The 16370-nt window shown below is 29.9% G+C and overlaps 1 protein-coding gene across 1 annotated transcript in view; it reads left to right on the top strand.

Moving 5' to 3' along the window:
• Positions 1 to 9192, top strand: part of LOC106679226 (uncharacterized) — a 13355-nt gene extending 4163 nt beyond the window's left edge. Inside the window, exons 3-6 of the mRNA XM_014418242.2 lie at positions 2697 to 2867; positions 5067 to 5197; positions 6695 to 6868; positions 8775 to 9192. Coding sequence (XP_014273728.1) covers positions 2697 to 2867; positions 5067 to 5197; positions 6695 to 6868; positions 8775 to 8851 — 553 coding nt within the window. The 3' untranslated portion in view covers positions 8852 to 9192. The remainder of the gene's footprint in view (positions 1 to 2696; positions 2868 to 5066; positions 5198 to 6694; positions 6869 to 8774) is intronic.
• The last annotated feature ends 7178 nt before the right edge of the window (positions 9193 to 16370 follow it).

Here is a 16370-nt window from a genome sequence, read left to right as displayed (position 1 = left end):
TATAGGGAAATAGTAATGTTATAATTAAGAATGAAAAAATAAAATAATATAGATAAGCAAATCAACTAAATAACTGTATTCACAGAATTGTAAATTATTTAAAAATTGAAATAATATAAAAATTATAAATAAAAAGGTATATGTGATTAATTACGAACGTACAAAATTAAAAAAGTAGATATAATTATATAAGCTTCGAATAGTAAGTAATATAAATAACATTAATAAAGTGTGGAAAACATAACTAATAAAGTGGTTGAGATAAGAAAAATAGAAAAAGAAAGAAGAGGAAAGAATAATAGGTAGTAAATAAGAAAGAGGATCATTGTCAAGTACAGCTAGCGCGGTGAGCCAATCATCAAGTTCAAATAAGTTAGTGAGACGCAATTGATGAATGTACTGAAGTAAAAAAGACAGCAATAAACTAAACAAACTGTTGAAAGGAAATAAGATCAAAGTGGAACTAAGCATTAAAAATAAACAGGTGATTAATAAGTTATAGGGGGAAAAGAATTAAAACAATTATTGGTAGAGTGGAATGTGAAGAAAATTGGTAAACTCATGTAAAGGGAAAAAAATGAAATAAATAAAAAATAATAACTACCTTGCGTTGGTGCACTCGTTCTTTTATATAAATCTTAATTATATTATCATACAATCGTAATCTGTAAAAAATAAATAGTTAAAGCCTAGCTGTACGATTTAATACAATTTTGATTTTAATGGTATAAAAAATTTAAATAGCGCCGGAGATTCAAAAAACAAAGAATATAAGGAATCGATTTTTTTTTTTTTTAAATCTTTATTGAAATTTACAACGGTATATTATATAATACATTCAGTAAATTTGATCGTAGTTAAAATGGAGTGTTACAGACGTGTAGAGAAACTACCTATTGGTGGCACTCTAATGAGATTTTAAATTAGCAGGTCTCGTGGCCATCTTCTTTTCAGGCGCCTCGGAGGATTATTAGGAATGGAAGAGGATGTAAGATTAGAAACTAGGGGGTTTGAGTGGTTAGGGATATTATAATGGAAGGAGTGATATCTGGTTCGGTTAGAACGGTTACATAGGGAACATTAAGGTCTTTATGTATGATTTTATTTGTGACAAAGTAAGGAGCATTGAGGATTTTCGAAGGAGGAATCAATTTAGACTACAAACACACACAAAATGTAGTAAATTATAAAACAGATATAAACGGAATCGACCAGCACTATGTCGATATTATTTATAAATTAAACTTTTAATAATTGATGGCGATTAAAGCTCGTACTATTTTGAAAATATTTATATAAGGGTACCAAAGTGCAAGGCTCCTGGATAAGACAGAGCAAAGTGCACTCCCGAAGTGGAAAAGGTAGACCAATCAGGGCATGTCGTTTATTTTTAAGCAAATAGAAATCATTTATTGGATTAAATCGGACAGCTAGGTTTTAACTTAATTATTTTTTTACAAATGACGATTATATAATAATTTAATTAACTTTTTAAAAAAAAAAAAATGACAAGAGCACCACCATAAGGTGGTTTAATGCTAATCATTTTGGATGTTTATTTTATTTATCTATTTTTTTTTTTGGCTATCTTTTAACTATTAACAAGAACTATGTGAAAAACGTTAGAGGGAAAAATTCATATTTAGTAATATAATGATTAACAAGATAGATAATGTAATGTATAATATATAAAGTGTTTTAGTTATAGAAATATGTTTTTAATATAAAAAAAAAAATGTTATATTAATAATAATGATGTATATGGAATAGAGTTGAAATTGTTGATAATTTTATGTTGATTCTACATATTTATTTGAAAATGGATGGTGAGTCCGAAACGTCGTCTGTTTACAATGTTAGGTTACTGAGTCAAGTAAACTGGGTAGATGAAAAACTATCCACTCTCATACCAAAAATATAATTACAAACTTATTTAAGAAAACAGAGACTAAGAGAGGTCAAATTCATGTTTTCCGCTGTTATGAAAAGTTTTCTAGGCTACAGGTGTCTCGAAACACCCTATAAGAAACGTTATAAAACAGGGTGTTGCTGTATAGAGGGGTGATAAACCTTGTTTTGAAATTTCAGCCAAGAAACAGCCCAAAAATAAAACAAAATTTAACATTACCAGCTTCAATAAAGAAACCATTCGCAGACTAGTGTTTAATTTACATATAAATGATAAAAAGAAATAAATAAAAAAACTACCGTCTATGAGGGACATTTTTAAAAAAATAAGGGAAAATTCAGAAATTAATTTTAGTGGAAATTAAGACACATTAGGTAAAGTTTCAAACTTAATAAAAGGTATTTTTTTTCTGAACATATGATTATCAAATCCCCAAAATGACTTTTTGGACGATAATGCGTTCTTAAATAGCAAGTTAGAGTTGTCAATATATTTGTGTCCAAAGTAAAAGAAGAATCATTAAGAAACAGTCCCAGTCAAAGATAAAGGATAACTTAAAGAAACGAGCAAACTTCTATTTATTAGTTAGTTCTCTTTATTAGTTCTATTTATTACTGGATCTTGGTTATTACATCTTAGAACAAACCATTTGTTCCTGGTAGGAGGGGCCAAGTGCCAAACAAACCCCTACTGCTACAATACAATTTGAAAGTTACAATACTTTTTAGTTGATTTAGTTTTTAAGACTTGTTAGATATATTCTGAACCAAAGCTTTATAATCCACAGTTCAGACGACCCAGAAACAAATGATACGCCCTCAGTATTTGTATTAGAGCCAGACCCGGGAAAACGTTTTATTTGTTACACTGGAAAATCGTTAAACATCAACACAAACAGCCACAATGAACTTGAGATTTCATCAATAAAAGAAGCCACAACGAATAATACTGATTCTAGGTAAGTGAATCTTATATCACCTTCATTCATACTCAAAATATTGCTCATCAAAGCAAAGAGAATTAACAAATAAACAATTCTTAGTGGCAAACAATTACAAAATAGTGAAAACATTTAATTTATTATTTGTATTTTTATATTTATTAGAAAAATTAAACTGAAGTAAACATATTAATTAAAAACACTTTAATTGAACAAACATAAACTATTATTTTAGTATTAAATTCTTCATTAAAAACAAGTTTTAAAAGTTCAATAGAAAGAATTGAGCATTAAAGATTAATTTAGTTATTCTGAACATTAAATGTCTATAATTATTTAGATAAAATCTGATATTTGAAATGCAATAATATATAAAAAAAAAATAATTTAAAAAACAAAACCCTAATAATGGAAATAACCATATCTGTATTATAACCCAGGTCCAGATTTTTCTCCAACAGCAAATTTGGTCTCATACATTTTTTAAACAACTGATTAAATATGATGATGAATTAGTGCCCGCAGGATTAAATAAAGACAAATTAAAATGTAACTTTAGAGATAGAATTCAAAATTAAAACGTAGATCAATTAAATGGTGTTTTCGATAAAAAACATACTTGAGTGGTGGTGCAGAAGGATTAAGCAAGATAAATTGAGGGTAAATCATAAATAGGATGAACTTATATGGATTTAATTGAAGGGGTAAGTGGATGAAGGGATTATGTTACAAATTGTAAATTTTAAGAAAACAAACTTCAATTTTTTTTTTTGTTGGAGATTGTTGTTTTCCAGTGTCCATGGCCGCTTCTACATCTAGGTATCTCAGTTATTAATTGGATATTGGGATTAGAGTACCTCACTCTAGCAAGATGGGCACCTCTACCTCATCCACACTAAAGACTAAAAATTTTACGTATCCCCTTCATCCACTTACCCCTAATACAAGGAAATACTTACTTAATTACAAGCAAAGATAATGTATTTCTGGAATACATAATGTATTCCTTGTAAGAAACCCTGAATAGTCGAAGAAAAATTAATAAAGAATAAAGACAATTCAAAGGAGTAATTAATTTCACAGGTATTAATATATTAAATGAATACACATCCATTAAAGATTAAAACTTCATAAAAAATCAACGAAATAACACTGCTTTCAATAAATAAATTAAATTGCATGAATAAAATACATGCATTTTAGTTTTTTCTTTATTTCTTTAGCAGTGGTAATATTTATTATTATTTAAAACTACATTGCATCGTTTCCTTTCAAAGTTGAAATCATCAACTGAAACATAGAATCGAAATCTTTAATTTCAATAGATGGTGATAAGAAAACTTTTATGAAACCATGATTAGTAGAATGGCAAGAAAAAATCTCACTTTTACTAACACCCATCTTCCTCATTTGTCAAATAAAAAAATTGAAAAAAAAGATAGGAATATTGTTAGATGAGAGTTTTAAATCTTAAAGCAGTTTAAAGGAAGTGTAATTCGCATAGTAAGCCAAGCAGGAGGACCTTTGAAGAATATTAAAAAAAATTTTTATGAAAACTTTGGAACACTATACCCTGGAAAATATTAGTAATATTTAAAAAGAATTTTTTTTTAACTGAATGTGTAATTTACTTATTTTTAATTAACTCACAATTTTCGTAAATGAAATTCTAAATGTCTTTACTACCTTTTCTGTATTGTTGGGGTTCAATGAACACAAAATATCACTGTCCAAATGTTTTTTTAACACAATGGATGAAATTGTGAAATATTTCAATTTTTTGGAAGATTGCTGATTTACCGTCGGAGTGTGGTCAAAAAAACTCAAATAATAAATGGGTATACTACTTTTATTTGAGCCAACGTTTCACCCCATGTTGCAGGGCTTCGCCACGGCTAAAAAAAAATACAAACACTTGACATAGTTACAAAAAATAATTTTCCACTTATTTTTTTTTTTTGTAACTATGTCAAGTGTTTGTATCTTTTTTAGCCCTGACAAAGCCCTGCAATGTGTGGCAAAGCGTTAGCCCAAATAAAAATAGTATACCCATTTACTATTTAAGTTTTTTTTACCGCACCCATACCATATTTCATTCATTTTAATTTTTTTGTCTTTATAATTCCTAACAACACTAAATGTACATTATTGAATTTAATTATTTATGAAATCACTATAAAATGAATATAATTAAGAAATTAATTATTATATTTAAAGTGCCAAGAACACCAAAAAATTCGTTTTGAGTTCAGATCCTCAGAGCCCAGTGATTTGTAAAGAAGTATACATTCCTCCACACTCGATGAATAATGGATCTGCAGAAGAAGAAAAAGATACAGCTTCTAATAGTAAGTTGATTTATGATATATATGTCTGCCCAATTATCTGTAAGTAATAAAAATAGAATGCCGAAATCAATAAATATTTATTATAGTATATCATTTAATCTTTTTTATTTTTATTATTAACATTATAATGGAATGACAATCCTGGCAGGATTGCAAATTTATGGTTTATTATTTTTCTTTAAAAAATATATTTGAATAAATTATAATATTTTTTATTTTTAGTTTAAAAAGAATTTAGTCATAACCAAAATATTTTTTTATCTATCTAGCCAAGCAAAGGCCGTATACGATAATGTAAAAATGTCTAAAATTATGTAAAATATTTTTTTCTCGTACTGATGGCACATTGGCTAGAACCCAGAAAATATTTTTCAACCAGGTATCACAAAAAATGGTTCCATTGAAATCGGTGATCCCATGTGCTTAACCTCCCTTTGTTAGTTCAGAATTTAAATGATATAAAAACGGCCTATGCCATTTTTATGAACATTCCACTTAATCTCATAGTACGCCCATTTAGTTCAAGAATAGGCATAAAACTAACACTTCTTCCACTAAGCAAGCATGACTGAAAATATGATAAGGCTAAAATATTATGACGATTTAAAGTCTTTTTCATTGTTATCATTACTTTGTTGCACTTTTATGTTCAAAAATAAGTGTTAGACATCTTTAGAATCTTTAAAAACTTAAGCCAATGCATATAAATAAAATATGTTTTACAAGCTCTGTGAGGTGGTTTGTATTATCAAACAAATGCTGACCCTAAAATCTATGTTTCCATAAACAGTTAGTGTTCAACTAGCCTTGAAAAATTTCATCTTTAAAATCATATTATTTAAAATATTCAGATTCATGATCCGTGTTTTAATAAAATAAGCATTTATTAAATAAATGCTATTTATCAATATAATGCCTTAACATTAATATATATTATAAGCCTATGTGTTGAAACAAAACAATTTATAAATCGTAAAATTATTCATAATTTAAAACTATGAAACAAATTATTATCTTTTCTAGTCTCTAAATGTGAAATTTAAATAAAAATCATTATAAATCTATTTTTCTTTTTATAATTTATTATTTATTATGTTAATTAATTAAACAATTAAAACCTATAATATTATTATATTATATTTTAACTATGCATTGGAATGCGGGTAGCACCAGGGTGAGGTGCATGGCTACTAACTCCAAGGAACCAAGTTCAAATCCGGCTGGGCAGAAAATTGTTTTCTGTTACACTGTAACCGTGAGTCTATTCATGTGGGTTCTGGAGCCCACCTGGGGCCACCCAGTCTCTTAAATTGGGTACCCTTAATTGGGTAAAAATCTGGTGGTCGAACGTGATTCTGACCAAATCACCCCCTTGCACAACCGTTGGTCTAGTAACAGTACTTCATTACAAAGTACTGAACCCCTGACCCTTCAAGGTTTGTAGCAGTGCAGATTTTAACTGTTAATTTAATTATTCAATAGAATATGCATTTTCAGTTACTTGCATAAGGAGAGATTATGGACATGATATTTCTGCCATTTTCATTAATGAAATTGGACCAATACAATCAGCTTGGAACATATTCAATCGTACTATGGCCTATGGATTTTACAATGTTAAGAATATAGATAGTATTGGCGAAATAAGAATGCTGAATGAAACCATAGTTGGTAAGTGTTTCGATTCAGTATTAACATTATATAGCAATCTAAAATTTATTTGGAATGTCACATTCATGGTTGAATCAATCAAAATAGAGCAAATAAGAGATAATAAGAACACTTGTCAATATAGCTACCTCACTATTTATATTTAATTTTAGTTTTTTCCCTCTTATTACGCAAAGTAATTTTTTTCTGGTAATTATCCTTTTTCTATATATTTCTATTGGCGACGTAACTAACTACATTTCAAAAATTACTGTATAATATTCTGTGGGTTTATAAATTCATTATTTTTAAATATAATGTTTAAATAAATAGTCTATGTGTGAACCACAACCCCTTAGACCCTCATAACACCTAAAAGCACAATACATGAAACGCATTCTCAGTGCTATCATGGAGAATCGTCTTTGTTTCTTTGCATCACTTCCAGTACCCATAGTTTACTGTTTAATGTTTACAACCTACTTCAGGATTGTACCCTTAGAAGCTTGTCCATGGACTTGAGTCCTATTTATTTCTATTACCTGGAAACTAACAATAGTAAAGAATGGTTTGAAACCACCCACGAAGTGTAGGACACACAGTTTGAACCAATATTTAAGAAAGGAAGGGAAATTCTCATCTAGACCTAGAGAGTAGTCAAATATAGTTTTAAGATGATACTCTATGAGGCAGTTGTACAAGTTTGAGAAGTTGTATAAATTTTAAATATAACTTATAGATATAATGTATTAGTCTCTTTATTCTTCAAAATAAATAAAAAAAAAATGAAATAAAAAACTCTCTTAAAATATATACAAACAAAAGAATAGACAAGATGAACATAATCAGACTATCTGTATGAAAAATAAATAAATAAAATAACATAATGATAAAATAATATATACAATATTTACAGAATCGACCTGAGGATCCCTGAGCCCACTCTATCCCCCACGTGTGAGGGGTAGAGCAGAGCTCAAGAGATCCCAGCACATCCCTCTCACCGCATCACTGGTAATAAGCCAGTGGAGGCTGAGCAAGTGCGCTAAAGCCGCAAACACTCAACTTGAGTGGAGAATCTGACCATTGCCAGAACTCTAATTGTCCATTTTTATTTTAATAAGTCTCTTGGCCACTGCCATTTCAACGTTCTAGGTGGGCTGTAGGGATGGGTGGAACTAGATAAGGTTTGAACCAAAGGATTAGGATGGTTGCAAAGGTTTATATGGAATTTTGAGAATTTGCTTGGTATGAGATCAAGGACAAAAGGGATATGTAGGTCATGGTGTAGTGTTCTGTTGGAAACGTAGTAGGGTGCATTAACTATGGTTCTAAGGACCACTGAATTAACTAGGTATAATGATTTGTCCTTTGAGAATAAAATCTAGGGACATTGTTGAAACATTGCTATACCAGGGAAGGAATTTCTCCATGGTCAGGTGAAAGTAATTTATAATTTTTTATAAAAATTGTAACAAATCATGTACATCTACAAACATAATCCCCAATGTTTCTCCATCATTATTTTATATCAACTGCATAATATATTGTTTCACTTACGCATGTAAAAATCTTTTTTCTGATAACACTTATATTTAAAAAAAGCTCACATCATAGATTTTATTATCAAATGAACTTGAAATGTAGGAAATAAATTACAAAAAGGATAATTTCGAGAAAATACAATCAAGAGTAACTTTTCATTGGGTCAAAGAAAATATAAAATTGTTGTTTGGTGAGGTTTTAAGTTTGTATTTTTGACTGGTTTTGATTGAATTTCCTCACACCCTTGTGGGCTATTTTGGCATAAACATTGGTACTCAGTATTAATGTCGATACTTAATTGTCAAAAAGAAAATTTCAAAATGCCTCATTTTTTCTTCTCCATGTAATGATAAGTATCTGAAGATAAATAATTAATTTGCAGATTGTGAAGAATATAGAATCAAAAATGCTGAGAATGATCCCAGTATTGATATTGCAGCTCTAATCGGGGCTGGTTGAAAGCCTAACACTGATATAAGGAAATTAAATGTGCCTAACTGACTGAATACATTTTATGTTTTGATTTATGAAACTATAAATAATCTTTCAATTAAAATTAAAACAATTATTAATAAAAATCCTAATTAATTCTGCTTTTAGTGTCGTTTACATTATTCCTAGTAGAAAAAATTATTTTTATAACAGTATTTTTTAAATTCCTTATAATTATTTAATTAAAGTTTTAATTTTTGTAACTAGTGCAGTTTATAGACAACTGAGCCATTAACGAAGTGGGGGCCATTGGGACTGTAACGTATGGGCCCTCCAGATTAGAAAATTTATGTTCTGCATAAATTTGTGCTGTCAAATAAAATGAACAATATACATCATTACTTTTTTTTCTAATATTTAAAAAAAAATTAACATAAAAGAAAAATCAATCAAATTCAAGAGTTCCTTTTCTTGATTTCTGATGAACAAAATCATGAATTACTTATTCAATGTCTATTTCTTAAAGTACATCACATTTTTTCGATATCAGTGATGAACTGCTTATCCAAATTTTCAGAGTACTTTTCAGTCCATTCTTGATTTGTTTTAATTTATCGATCAAAGGTTTTGGGGGCCGTTGAGAAAATTATATTTTGTAATCTATTTAAGACATTTGTAATTAATAGATTTCATTGATTAATTGATGAATGAGTGTATTTTCTTGTTGTTTTTTTAAAGTAATTAATCATACTAATAATGTGAGTGCAAAAGGTTTAGATTTTTAAAATATTTTTTGGGAACCTATTATAATTATAAGAAAACTAACGGTAAATTGGAACCTCCTTGATAATAAAAACATTTCATAGGTTTTTGTACATCTTCGATATATATAATTTATCGATTTATTTATTTATTTTGAATATACATTTTACTACAATTTATAAATATTACATAATTAATTTTTTAATCCAATAATTACTTTGTATTTTGTACAATAAGTTTTCAATCTGTATCTATTCTTTTCTTTTTTTTTAGAATTTAATATTTGAAAAGTTATGACTTGAACAATTTTTTTTTTGTATGTATGTACATGTATAATTTTGTTATCTATCTGTCAAAATACACTTTTCAGTGTTTTTGTTATCTGTCATTTTAAATAAAACATTAATATTATATAATATCTTAAAATGAAAGATAATTAAATTTGCTAATTAAAAATTCAAAATAACTGTTCTTGTAAAATGAATATTCTTGATGAAATTTCACTAAATAAGAGACATTTACAAAAAGTTTTGAAGAATATGCTCATTTTATAAATTGCTGTTACAATAGAAAGTAATAATTGTAAAAAGTTCCTCAATTTGAAACCAAATTTTAGTAGATTTCTATAATGTTTTGGAGTTATTTAGTAACTACAGAAAAAAGTGCAAGCATTTTGCTATGGTTAGGCTACAGAATAATATAAATTTTTGCACACTTTGATATATAATTTGACTGGAATAATGTATAATGACATGTTTGAATGACACATGAAACTTTGTTATTCTAAAGTTTTGTCTCATTCTTCAAATATATTTATATAATTTATCTGTGAAATTGTATAGATTTAAATGTGTAGTAAACAATTTATAGTTAACTACTACTAATAGTTAAATAAATAAATATAGTTAAATACTACTGCACTGTAAAGTTTTGTATTTCGAATAGTGTGTGATTAAATAATAAGTTTTAGTATTAAGTACCTACCTATTTGTATCATTTTATATTTAATAAAGGCCTTACTTCTTTATATAAGATAAAATCATTAATAAACTCAATGTAACTGAAAATAAATTTATTTAAATACCTATTCTGAATATAATTTTAAATTGTGTTGAAATAATGAAAATAAATACAGCTTTCCAAGAGATATTGGTTTATTGAGATATAAAATTTAATTTAATATAAATTGTGAACCTTTAGTTAGGAAGATTTCTGATATCGGTTTTATTAACATCGCCATGAGTTAATAACTAGAATAAATATAAGCATTTATTAATACCTCTTTCTCTTAGTATTTTTCTTTTCGTACTCCCATAATAATCATAATAAGGGTATGAAAAATATCCCATCCAGAAGACAAAAGAATTTAATGTCAACAATTATCAAATGATTCTTTTGCAGTTTTCAGCTGTTTCAATGCCCCCTAGTTTCGTTGAAACTTATTGATAATGGACTATGTTACTGCAACAATAATTTGTTAGAATACAATAATTCACCTCATGTGGGTTGTATTATGGTAGGATTTCAAATAATGGAAGTTCCACAATACCTCTGGAGGATTATTGGATTACTTCAAAGGTAAAATGATAAGATATGACGCTGGTGCTGAACTGAATAAATATAAAATCACAGGAGGTGTTCCACAGAGTTCCGTTTTTTGGAACCAATTTGTAAAATGTGATGTGTGATGCAGTCGTCAGGCTCTTTGTGTCAGAAAAAAGACTGTACTGGACTTCAGGGATGATATAGTAATCATTAGTTATCCTAAATTTCCTTGTGGCTTTATTAATAATAATACTAGCAGACCCTGTGATGCTTCCCTATTGGTAGATTTGAGATTATATGTAGAATATATCTTTCGTCTTTGATTACTAATTGTTTTTATTTGTTCTTCTTTGCTCAAACATTACATTCCCCCTCCCACATCCAAATGTTTTAGTAAAATTCTCACAGAATGGAGACATCAAACTTCAGCTACGTATTTCACTGTATACCTTCTAGTACCAACGGTAGAAAAAAGTTGTATTTAATTTGATTTATGTAACACAAACGTGATGTAATTTACTGGAAAAAAATAAGTGAATCAGAACCTTCTTGTGACAGTAAATAAGACATTCACTTTATTCCTCCAACTAATTTACGCTAGATCCTTGTTGGTAACATCCTCCTTCCTCTACATGCTTTCCTCTCGTAGGATCCAACATCTAACTACCTGCCGGGACTACATGTCTCCTTCATATCTACAGGACCACCAGGTGGTAGAACTAAGAACTACCTTCCTGCGAGATCCGGCGGCTGGCTACTCACCGGGCTTGCTTATCACCTTCGAACCTACAGAAATAGTACCCGGTAGGACGAGATTACCATCCTTAAAATTACGGCTTTCATCCCGTATGTCTCATCCTATCTATTCACCTCCTAATCAATTACTGAACGCGTTGTCGAGGCCTTCTGGTCAAGTGTATATAACATTATAAATTGGAGTCAGATACAACACAATCGCTTCGACAAACGTATTGTAAAAAGTATACAAAATTCTAACAGAAAGCGACATTTTTAATCTAAAATTTCAGAGAAATAAATGCTCCAAGATCCGAAAAAAATTAATGTACTCAGCTAACTATTAACAATCCATTTTCATGCACCTCCAAACAGTAGGAGTACTAATTTTGAACGTAGAAAATTAATATGAAAATATCTAGGATGGATAATGATGTGGATGTATGCTAACCATTAACAATGAGTATGCATGTACCTCCAGACAGTTCTCTGTTTTATGTTATCTCATAAAACCCAAGCTAACGTTAACGATGTATTTGGAGAAAAAACTCTGAAGAATCTTGAGGAAATTTTTTGGGCTCTAGTAGGTTTTGAAAACGAACATTTTGTTTGTTAGGATAAAAAAGTGATTATACAACAACATAAAATTATTTTAAAAATTAATTATTTTTTTTCCACCTTTCGTCTGCCCAAGACTCCCATTGGAGTCCTTACAGCCTCATAACATACGCGGGATTATCTACAGGTGATCCTATTCTATTCTATTCTAAAAATGGTGGGGAGTCAAGTTTTTTTATTTTGTGGGACCGCTACTCAATGAAAAAAGTCAACGCCTCAGGCCGGATTCGATCCGGCGCCGCCCGCAGTTCTCATATTGATAGTAAGCCTAACCAGCTGAGCTGACAGACGACCCCAAAAATTAAAATTTAATTAATTCATTCATATATTATATATTAATTTCTTATTAATTAACATTTTATTTTAATTAGAAATTCACGTGTCACTCGGGTCCTCTAGAACTGCCAATGGTCATTAAATGTTTAAAATTGGAAAAATATCCACAAGAATAATTATTTTGTCTCCATAGTCAATCTCCCGTCCGTAAATGGTACAAGCATGAACAGGAAATTTTTCCTGATATGAAAATTCTCTGTTTTTTTTTCTAACATTACTTATACTAATGCCTAGAAAAAATAGTTACTAACAATTATAACGTAAAATGCGACGAAGATATAACAAAGTATGACTATGTATTCACGTTTGTGACGATTTGATTCCATGCTTGAAAGATTCTAGAATGAACCGCTGGTATATATTATCAATAGTATCAATACCTCACCAATGGATGAAAAAATCGACAAAAACAAAATAAATATGATCGTAAAAATTCAAGAAACGTCATGAACGAGAGGACACAAACGACAGGTCCGGAAAAATATCTTTGTCCCATGATTTTTAAGAAAAATTCATTTAAAATCACCGAGACCGAATATCTTGGGGAATACCGAGGCTCAATAGGAGTGCAACATCTCGCATCACTCTGGAAAAAACATCATTGAGAACAGGGAAGTTGGGAAGATTGGGCCTTGAGAGGGACAGACATGACTCCTAGATACTTTCAATTTTTCTTTCTATTCAAGGAAGTAACCAACCGGAAAAATGAAACAATGTTCTTTTTGATAAAGTCAGAAAACCAAGTAGGGGTGACGGTAGCAGTGTGGTAAAGCGCCTGTCTGCCAACAAATACATTGCGAGTTTGAGTCCCCGGCCCTATCTGGAAGGTTTTCAAGCTTATAAGTATACAACAATCTTCCCAGAGCATTTATGAGGGCCGTCAGCCAATGTGTGGCACTCACAAAAATAGGTGGGGGAGTGACGTACCCAACCTATGAAAACCACGTCAAGATACGCGTGATTTATTTCCTAAGTACATCACGTGAGGCCTTGAACCTCCACGGTCTGTCGCGCCAATTAACAAACAAACAGAAAACTAAATCGAAAAATTAAAAAATGTATTTTGGAAAACTCTACGGGCATCAAATAGTCACTTTCTGGGAGAATGATCCATTTTTTAGAACCACTAAATTTGATGCAAACACACTGCAATGCCTTCAGCTGCAATTAAAAGCGGCTGTAAAAATTGGATATTTACTTTAGATCCGGACAAAAATATTTTTATAAACTGATTTTCAAGAGGAATTCACTTAAAATTTTTAAAATTTCAGAGACTGAATACTGAGGAAAGACATTGGACACAGGCTGAGAATGACGACTTGGCTATTTAATTTTTCTTTTTTCTATTCAAAAAACTAATAAATCAGAACAATGTAAAAAAAAGAATAGTTTGGACAACAAAGAGGATTTTTCAAATCGAAAAAATCTGGCTTGAATAACGCACTGTAACTGGCTTGAAAAACGGCGATATGAAAATGTCGCTCTCTGGGAAAATGAACCATTTATTAGGACTGCATATTTTGTCTGCGCACAAAGCACTATCATCTTGTACTGCCAGCTGTAATTTAAAGTCACTGTAAAAATTGGACATTTACTCATCGATACAATAGGTATTAAAAATCTATATTATCAAACAAATGCGTCATAAATAGAGAAAGCTTGAAAAGTAAATTTGTAATGCAGCTCCTAACAAAAACTAGTTACAATTTAAATCATACCGATTTGATCATTGTTTTAGGACTTTATTTTTTTTTAAAAGTTGAAAATGGTTTGAGGAAATGGAACCCATATTTTGTAATTTTCTACAGAATTCTATTGTTCTTCTATTAGTATCAACTACTGCCTACTTAATTTTTTGTTAGGTATATTACCAAGTTTGTTTATTATTAGTTTTCTCTGAATAAAGGTTGTTATTTCGTTTTGTTTGCCAGCTCTGATGACGGCCTGAAATTCAGGTCGAAACGTCGATACAAAGTTGTGCTTATATGTGTGTCTTTGCTGACCACACCTCGGCCATCTCCTTATATCAATCTACGGTCAACTATTAACACCTCATTATGAACCCATATTTTATTGTTTCCCACAGAAAATTAAATAAGTGCTTGAAGTAAATTAGCATTAAATTATTACATTTTTGAGTTGACAGAAGTAGATTCAAATTCTAAAGTCATGACTTTTCATCTTCAACTAGAAGATGAAAGATAATATTTATGAATATATTCTAACAGTTATATCTATTAAAAACGACATCTAACTGCTGGAACTGGATTATTCCAAAATCCTCTTTAAGTTAGAACAATCAGATAGGTCAATTAAGAAAAACATAATTAATATTAGAAGAAACTTAGCGTAGTGTGTTCTTATGGTTAAATTGTATGAATTTATACAATCAATTTCCTTATCATTGGAAAAGTCATTTTTCTAGGTAAAATTTTTAATAAAAGACTGAAAATGTATAAAAATCATGTCTGCAAGACTTTTTTTTATCATTTTCTTTAGAATTCATACAATCAGTTTCCTTATTATTGGAAAAATCATTTTTCTAGACAATATTTTTAATAAAAGATTTAAATAAATCATGTCTACAAGACTTTTTAATTATTTGCTTAAAACTGGAAAGAGACTTGAAGGTAGTTTAATCGAGCAATGTTTAAAAAGCGCCTGAAATTGGAAAACGACATGAAACCCTCCTCTCTCGCCCTCCATGGTAGCCTTACTTATCTGACTTTTCAGATAGTTATAGCGAGTAGGTTGGTCGATATACGACATATCACAATCTCACAAGAGGAGATCATAACACAAAAAAAAGGCCATCCTTCCTGGGCGGCCCGCCCCACTAAGACCTCCAGGGAGCGACGGTCCTATATCACTTTTTAGTCATTTGCTTAACCCGGCGGCACACGCACTATATTTCTTAGGCACATTGCACTTTCTCGGAACCACTAACGAGCGGACAAACAAATGCTGTAGTTTTTCCTTCTCAGTACCTTTCAATAAAGAATCTGAGAACCTATCCTCCAACTTGCGTCACATTTCCTTTCCCAGATCCTCTCCAAGAGCAGTTTTAGGATTGTATCTAACACATACTGTCCGTGTAGTGCCGTTAGTATTTTTGACACCCGAAATGGCAAATAAATCTGTTTTCAATTTAAATAATCCGGAAGTTTTGGAGACTGTGTGTAATATTGTTTGTAGTAACTATGATAATACTGATGATACTAAATTATCGGTTGATTCTGACACAGACAGTGTTGATAATATTGAAATAAACGTCAATGATGAGTCTAATGAGGAAGGAATTCAGTACAATTATTTACTTTGTCATTCTGTTTATACTTTATTTTTATTTTTTGTATTCATTGATTGTTATCTTGCTCTTTGTTCTTAGCACTGATGATTTCTGGCCGAAACTTTGATACGATCAAATAAGTTTTTTCAACTTATTTGTGATATATTTTGACCACACCCCCAACAATTTTCTTAAATAATTCATCCACGGTCAACTATCTTTCATCATTAATAATAATTAAGATAGTTTATTTTGAAATTT

Source organism: Halyomorpha halys, unplaced genomic scaffold, assembly GCF_000696795.3.
Source record: "Halyomorpha halys isolate HHAL.00 unplaced genomic scaffold, Hhal_1.1 Scaffold185.1, whole genome shotgun sequence".
Lineage (NCBI taxonomy): Eukaryota > Metazoa > Arthropoda > Insecta > Hemiptera > Pentatomidae > Halyomorpha > Halyomorpha halys.
The sequence above is the reverse complement of the archived record's forward strand: the minus strand, read 5'-3'. Positions and strand labels throughout refer to the sequence as shown.